At 63.4% G+C, this 7,537-nt stretch overlaps 1 protein-coding gene across 2 annotated transcripts; it reads left to right on the forward strand.

Annotated features, from left to right (window-relative positions):
• Positions 1 to 1,475: 1,475 nt before the first annotated feature.
• Positions 1,476 to 6,871, forward strand: MEX3B (mex-3 RNA binding family member B). Of its 2 annotated transcripts, XM_041753839.1 has the most exons (3): positions 1,476 to 2,014; positions 2,775 to 3,052; positions 3,923 to 6,871. In XM_041753839.1, exons 1-3 carry the CDS (start codon positions 1,698 to 1,700, stop codon positions 5,371 to 5,373), a joined length of 2,046 nt encoding a protein of 681 aa, XP_041609773.1. In that variant the 5' UTR covers positions 1,476 to 1,697; the 3' UTR covers positions 5,374 to 6,871. The 2 variants fall into 2 exon arrangements, with proteins under 2 accessions (XP_041609773.1, XP_041609774.1); XM_041753840.1 differs by having other exon boundaries at positions 1,878 to 3,052.
• Positions 6,872 to 7,537: the final 666 nt, after the last annotated feature.

Genomic DNA, 7,537 nt, shown 5'->3' on the forward strand with positions numbered 1-7,537 from the left:
TCTTCCCATCTGAAATCCCAGCACGGCAGGTAGCAGGAGAGGATGTGTGCAGGCCCATTCCCCAGCACAAGCAACGCTGGGGTGGAGGGCCCCCCCCTTTACCTGTGTACAGGCCTCACCAGCACTGGATGGCTGGGCAACAACTTTATTTTCACCGTGTTATTTGAAGAAAGAAACCTCAGTTGGCCCAATAGGGAGGCTGATACATTCCTAGAAGCAGAGCTGAGAGGCCAGCAACAAGCCTGTTGTGCTGGCAAGATGCGAATACCTGGGCCTCTGGAGTGCTTTTCCTGCCTGCCCTGGTGCTGTCGGGCCCTGAGTGAGGCGCCTGGACCGGCCAGGACCCTCTCCACCCTCAAGGCACTCCCTCCTCATTCACAGATTAGTGGGGCTTGAGTCCATAAACCAGGTCAAAAGACAAGATTCCTCCGCCGGAGTTCTAGGTGCTGGCTCTCTGGGAGGACTCCGCACCCTCCCCCACCCCATCCATCATTCCCTTTGAAGAAACACACAGGCACACACTCAGGCGCAGGGAAGCGGACATAAACATCCTGAGGAAACAACTACTGGAAGTGGCTTCGAAGCCTCATTTCCCCGAGGAAATAATCAGCACCTCTGCCCCAAGACAGCTCCAGGTGAGCAAGAAGGCAACACCTTCCCGTGCTCCCAGTAAGGGCAGCAGCCTCACTGCCCGACGGCCCAGCGCGGTCGCGTCGGCTGTCACAGTCAGTCCCCCGGACTCGCGAGGCGGCCACGGCAGCACGAGCCCCCCGTTACGCACCGCTCCCCCGCACGGAGCAAGCGCCGGGAGCCTCCGCCCGCGCGCCCCGAGCTCGCCCCGCGGCCCCGCCGGGCCCCCGAGTGGGCCGGTCCGCGGCGGCGGCCACATGGCCCCATTGTCCCGGGCGGGAAACCGCAGCGCCCGCCGCCCTGCGGAGCGGCCCACTCGGGGGACCGGCGGGCCGCGGGGGCGCGGAGAGCCCGGGGGCGCCGGGAACAAAGGAGAGGAGCGCGCGCGGGGCCGAGGGGCCCCGGCCCGGGTGGCGGCGCCGCGGGGCCGAGCGCGGGGGGACGGGGCGGCGGGCCCCGGCCCTCAAAGCCGCCTTTCTTCTCTCGCGCTGGAGGCGGCCCCGCAGGTCCGGGAGGGGGCGCCGCTCGCCGTCCCCGCCGGCCGGGGCGCGCCCTGCCTCCGCCGCCAGCCCCACCCCGAGAAGCGCACAAAGAGCGGCGGGGCGGCGGGCGCACACCTCCCGGCGGGGCGGGGCGGGGCCGCGGGAGGGGCCGGGGCGCGCTCCGTCCGCTCCCGCCTTAAAGGGCCCGCCCGTCCCCCGCGCGCACCGCGCATGCCCGACCGCGGGGCGGGGAGGGGGAGGGACGGGCCGGCGGCGCGCGCACGCCCTCGCTGCCCGCCGGAGCCATGGCCGGCGTCCCCGCGGTGGCGGTGGCGGCGCGGCGCTCGTGCACGTGCCAGCGCCCGCGGGGGCTCGGCCGGCGCGCGGGGCGGGTGCAGGGTCCCCGCGCCGCGCGCTCCGGGGGTGGGGGTCGGGGGTCGTGAGCCGCGGGGGGGGTGGGGTGGGGGGGCGGCTCCGCGCCGCGGCGGCTGCCTGGCTGGCCGAGTCGCAGTGTCGGGGCCGGGCGGACCGAGTGCGGGGCGCGGGGCGCGGGGCGCGGGGCTGCGGGCGCGCGCGCCGGGAGCGATGCGGGCGGGCCTGTGCCTTTGTGTCGCCTGCGCTCCCGCGCAGGTGGGCAGCCCGCGCCAGGAGCCGCTGTGCCCGAGCGCAACGGGACCTCGAGTCCCACTCCCCGCGTCCGGCCGCTCGGACCGCCCTGCGGGGCGGGGACAGACCCTCCTCCCAGCGGCACCGAGGGCTCCCGGGGCGGTCTATTCGGAGACGCTAACGGGACTTTCTCAGGACCGTTCGCTTCGGGCCGGGCCGCCGGCCGCGGAGTGGGGCGCGTCTCCCGGTCTCAGTCAGGCGGGGGAGCAGAGCTGGGGACGCGCCGTCCTCGGCCGGTAGGTGCGCGCGGGGGTCCCGAGCCCGCCGGTCCCGCACTCGACAACAAAGAGCGGCGCTCGCGGCGGCGGGGGCGGGGCGCGGCCGGGCGGGGAGCGGGGCGGGCTGCGGCGGGCGCGGGCGCGGGCGCGGGGGCGGGGGCGGGGGGCGCTCGCTCCCGGCTCGCCCCGACCGCGGCCTCCGCCCGCCCCCGGCCCGGCGCGCGCCAATCGCCTCCCCCAGCGATAGTGTCAGTAGCATTGTAGTGTCAGCTCCCGCCGGTGACGTTGCGCCTCCCTCGTCCCCCTCCGGAGCCGTCTGGCTGCAGAGGCTCAGTCAAGAGGCGGGGAGGAGAGGAGGAAAAAGCGCTGAGTGAGGGCGGGCGGGCGGGCGGGCGGGAGGGAGGAGAGGAGCCGGGGAGGGGCTCCTTAAAGAAACGCTGCTGTCGCTCGCCTGCTCGCTCCTCGCTCGGCATTGTGGCCAGCCAGCCGGGCACTCGGGGGGCACGCGCGGCTGCCGCTCGAGCTTTGCCCCCGCCCCACCCGCCGGCAGACCTGGGGTGGGGACCCAGGCGGGGGCTCCCGCGGCCACTGCCCGGCGCGGACCGCTCCGCGCGACCCAGTCCTCCCGGCGCCGAGAAAGGAGCCACGGAGCCCGCGGCAGCCGGCCGGCCTCCCCGCCCCTGACCGCTCGCTTCCCGGCTGCCTTTGTGGCCGCAGCTTCTGGCCGCCGAGCCGAGGGCCGGCGGGGGCGCGGCGCGCACGGCCGAGCGATGCCCAGCTCCCTGTTTGCAGACCTGGAGCGCCACGGCAGCGGCGGCGGAGGGGGAGGCGGCGGCGGCGGCGGCGGCGGCGGCGGCGGCGGCGGCGGCGGCGGCGAGACCCTGGATGACCAAAGAGCCCTGCAGCTCGCGCTCGACCAGCTCTCCCTGCTGGGGCTGGACAGTGACGAGGGCGCCTCTCTGTACGACAGCGAGCCGCGCAAGAAGAGCGTGAACATGACCGAGTGCGTACCGGTGCCCAGTTCCGAGCACGTCGCCGAGATCGTGGGGCGCCAAGGTGGGTCCGGCGGGGACGGGGAGCTGGACGGGCAGAGGGTCTCGGGCCGCCGCCCCGCGGGGAGGGCGCGGGAGGGCTCGGCATCCGCGGCGCCCGCGAGCTCGAGGAGAGAGGAAGAGCCGCGCGAGGGGCCGGCGCCCCAGACAAAGAAAGTGCAGGCAGGCTGTCTCCCGGAGCCGCGCCGCCGCCTCGGCGGGATGCGCTCCATCCTGCTAAAACCACTGCCTTCTCCCCGAGCGCCCCCCACCTAGCCCACCCCGGGAAATAGAATTTAAATACAAGATGCTTGGGGGAGGGGGCCTTTGATCGGTCCTTGGGGAGGGGGAGGAGGAGGAGGGAGCATCGGATGGGAGGAGGATTCTGGATTTCTGCAGAGCGGAATGGAGCCCAGAGGAGGAACAATGGGTCCCGGGACTGCCCCCCCCCCCCCCGCTCCCATCAGTCCCCCAGCTCTGGGGCATCGCGGCTTCGGCCGTCGCCCCCGAACCCCTCCGCCGCGTCTCCAGGGCGGACGGCGCGCCCCGCTGGATCCTAGCAGCATCTCCCCAGCTGACTTTTTCTGGGATTCTCGGGTTTGCTCGGGACGACTGCAGTCACTGGGGGAGGGCCGGGCAGCCAATGGGCTGTTCCTCGAGCGCCTCGCGGGGGGAACCCGCTTCCCGGCCCGTGGCGTGGCCCGGGGTCAGGGAGGGAGCCGCCCCCTTTCCGCCCAAAGCGTGTCCTGCCGTCGCGCAGCCCTGGCCGCGGGCGGTCCCGGGTCCCCGCGGTTACCCCGGGATAATGGGCGTGTCTGTCTGTCTCTCTCTCTCTCTCTCTCTCTCTCTCCCACTCCACCCCCCTCCCACCCCCCACCCCCGCCCTGGCTCCCAGGTTGTAAAATCAAAGCGCTGCGGGCGAAGACCAATACTTACATCAAGACCCCGGTTCGCGGGGAGGAGCCTGTCTTTGTTGTGACGGGCAGGAAGGAGGATGTGGCCATGGCTCGGAGAGAGATCATCTCTGCGGCGGAGCACTTCTCCATGATCCGCGCCTCGCGGAACAAGAACACGGCGCTCAACGGCGCAGTGCCCGGGCCGCCCAACCTGCCCGGACAGACCACCATCCAGGTGCGGGTGCCCTACCGCGTGGTGGGGCTCGTGGTGGGGCCCAAGGGCGCGACGATCAAGCGCATCCAACAACAGACGCACACGTACATCGTGACGCCCAGCCGCGACAAGGAGCCGGTGTTCGAGGTGACCGGCATGCCCGAGAACGTGGACCGGGCTCGCGAGGAAATAGAGGCGCACATCGCCCTGCGCACCGGCGGCATCATTGAGCTCACAGACGAAAACGACTTTCACGCCAACGGCACGGACGTGGGCTTCGATCTGCACCACGGGTCCGGCGGGTCCGGCCCCGGCAGCCTCTGGAGCAAGCCCACCCCCAGCATCACGCCCACCCCCGGCCGCAAGCCTTTCTCCAGCTACCGCAACGACAGCTCCAGCTCGCTGGGCAGCGCCTCCACAGACTCTTACTTCGGCGGGGGGACCGGCGGCAGCGCGGCCGCCACCCCGCGCCTGGCGGACTACAGCCCCCCCAGCCCCGCGCTCAGCTTCGCGCACAACGGCAACAACAACAACAACGGCAACGGATACACGTACGCGGCGGGGGAGGCCCCCGTGCCTTCCCCCGACGGCTGCCCGGAGCTGCAGCCCACCTTCGACCCGGCTCCCGCCCCCCCGCCCGGGGCGCCCCTGCTCTGGGCGCAGTTCGAGCGCTCCCCTGGCGGCGGCCCCGCGGCGCCCGCGTCCTCGTCCTGCTCTTCGTCCGCGTCTTCGTCCGCGTCGTCCTCCTCCGTGGTCTTCCCCGGGGGCGGCGCCGGCGCGCCCTCCAATGCCAACCTGGGGCTGCTGGTGCACCGGCGGCTGCACCCGGGCGCCAGCTGCCCGCGCCTGTCCCCGCCCCTGCACATGGCCCCGGGGGCGGGCGAGCACCACCTGGCCCGCCGCGTGCGCAGCGACCCGGGCGGCGGGGGCCTGACCTACGCCGCCTATGCCAACGGGCTGGGGGCGCAGCTGCCCGGGCTGCAGCCGTCGGACACCTCGGGCTCCTCGTCGTCGTCCAGCTCCTCCTCCAGCTCCTCCTCCTCGTCGTCGGGGTTGCGGCGGAAGGGCAGCCGCGACTGCTCCGTGTGCTTCGAGAGCGAGGTGATCGCCGCGCTGGTGCCCTGCGGCCACAACCTCTTCTGCATGGAGTGCGCCAACCGCATCTGCGAGAAGAGCGAGCCCGAGTGCCCCGTCTGCCACACCGCGGTCACTCAGGCCATCCGCATCTTTTCCTGAAGGCAGCGCGCGTGCGCGCACCCGGCGGGGGCAGGGGGCCCCTCCCCTGCGGCCTCGGCATCCTCCCCCAGCCCCCCAGCCCCCCAGCCCCCCAGCCCCCCTGCCCCCCTGCCCCCCTGCCCGCCGCCTCGGTGCCCCACTTTCTCCTCCCCGCCCCCACCCCCACCCCCACCCCCACCCCGCCCTCCACCCCACCCCTCCCCTGCTCACACTCTGAGATCCGAGAGGAGCTTGGAAAGCTGTAGTATCCGCTCGTTTTTTGTTTTGTTTTGTTTTTTTTTTAAGTAATTTTTAAACAAAGGAACTTGCCAGGATATCTGCATCCAGAGTCCTATAGCCTGGGAAACCCCCGAACCACCTGAAATGCATGCTCTATAAATAATAGGAACGGCGACATTCTAGTAATGATAGTTTTTACACTGTACTTCATAGGAGGCTTCCAAAAGAAGAAAAACCCCACAAAGTTTTCCATTTTGTTTAAGTAGGAAAAAAAAATGAACAATAATGATTATGATGAAGATGATAATAATAGTGCTTATGGGATGTGTGGACTGTTTTAGTGTGTTCCCCTCTGTGGCTGGGTTCCTACGATGCTTATTATAGAACACGGTGGATCCTTTCTGAATGTTTGGAAGGGCCAGGAGTACCTGTGAAACCAGGATACTGCAGCTTTATAAAAGTTAAACAAACTGTAACATATCTCTTATATATTAAAAAACGTTTAAAAGTTTTAAAAGAGAAATTGCATTAATACAGATTGAAGTATTTTATTCTTTTTTGACTTGAAAAATTATATTTCATATTGCAAAGATGTTTACAAGTATTTTAATTTAAGTTCAGTGAACTTTTTTGTAGCTGGGTTAAATCTTTTTATTTTAGTATGGCCTTATGGCAAAGAACACTGTATTATTTTAATAACCACACAATCGTGATGGAATTACAAAACCATAAAATGTGTAATGTTTTGAACAGTATTCTGTTGGGATGGAGATTTTATAGGTTCAGACAAATCTTCTAGAAATGCTTCACCCAGCATATTTTCTATTCAGTGATATAAAGCATATTTTATTCTATATTATTACAAAAAAAAACGGAAATGTATAAACATGTCAAAAGGAACTGTTGATGCTTTCTAACATTTGTATAAATAGAATTCAGTGCAAGCTACAAAAATTCTGTTGGGCCACTATAGTTTTAGTATTTCTATTTTAATACATTTGTTTACCACTTGTTTATGTATATGTAGGTGACGTTACTTGAGCTTAAATGTACTTTACTGAGCAAAGTTTAAAAAACAAAGTATATTTTATTTTATGATAAAGGGCCTTTAACCTCATGGTCAAATACTAATATTATATTTGCTGAGACAAGATTTGAAATTGTATCAAGAGTTTTATTTTTCTGACATTTAAAGTTCTACATAATAAAGGTAAAAACTTAAGTAATGGTGCTACTTCATTTTTTAAGTATTTCTATATAAATAAAATATTGAAGAAAATCTATCTTGTCTGGTGAGTTGGTTTTTTGTTTTGTTTTGTTTTGTTTTAAGCGCCTTGGAGTACACCTGTGTAAATCACTCTTAAGTGACAAGTGAAAATGTGTACATTCCAGGCATGTTATGTCAGTATTTTATCAATAGAATGGACTTTCGGAATAAGCCAGAGCTGTGCTGAGCTGGATGTACAGACCACGGGTAACAGTATTTTGTAAGAATTGCAAGTTCCTTCTAATCAGGGCTTGCTTTTCCCTGAGACGTGGTGGGCATGGAGCCTAGGGCCCCTGACACCTTCAGGGGGCCCCAGGAAAACGTTTAATTTCTTTTCAAATTAGAAGAAAGAAACCCCCAAGGGAAATGAAATTATTCAAAGGGAATGTTTTAATTTTCAGGTCCACAAGATCCTATTAATTAAAATTTGCCTGAAATGCTAAGAAAATAAAATATGAACGTATTTAAAGTTCTATCAAAAGTAAATTTTAATGTTGGTATTATTATGCAGGAAGAAGCCTGCCAAAGCAAAAGTGCCAGGAATCCAGCAAAGTTAGAATCCCACCCAGCGGGGCCCCTGGGGGCTGGGGGGGGGGTAGAGGGGGCCTAAGGGCTGTGCCTGCTGGTGTAGGTTTCCGCTGAGGGTCACTTCCCTGGGAGAAGCCACCCAGTGACAGT

This window comes from Vulpes lagopus, chromosome 4, assembly GCF_018345385.1.
Source record: "Vulpes lagopus strain Blue_001 chromosome 4, ASM1834538v1, whole genome shotgun sequence".
In the NCBI taxonomy this organism is placed as follows: domain Eukaryota; kingdom Metazoa; phylum Chordata; class Mammalia; order Carnivora; family Canidae; genus Vulpes; species Vulpes lagopus.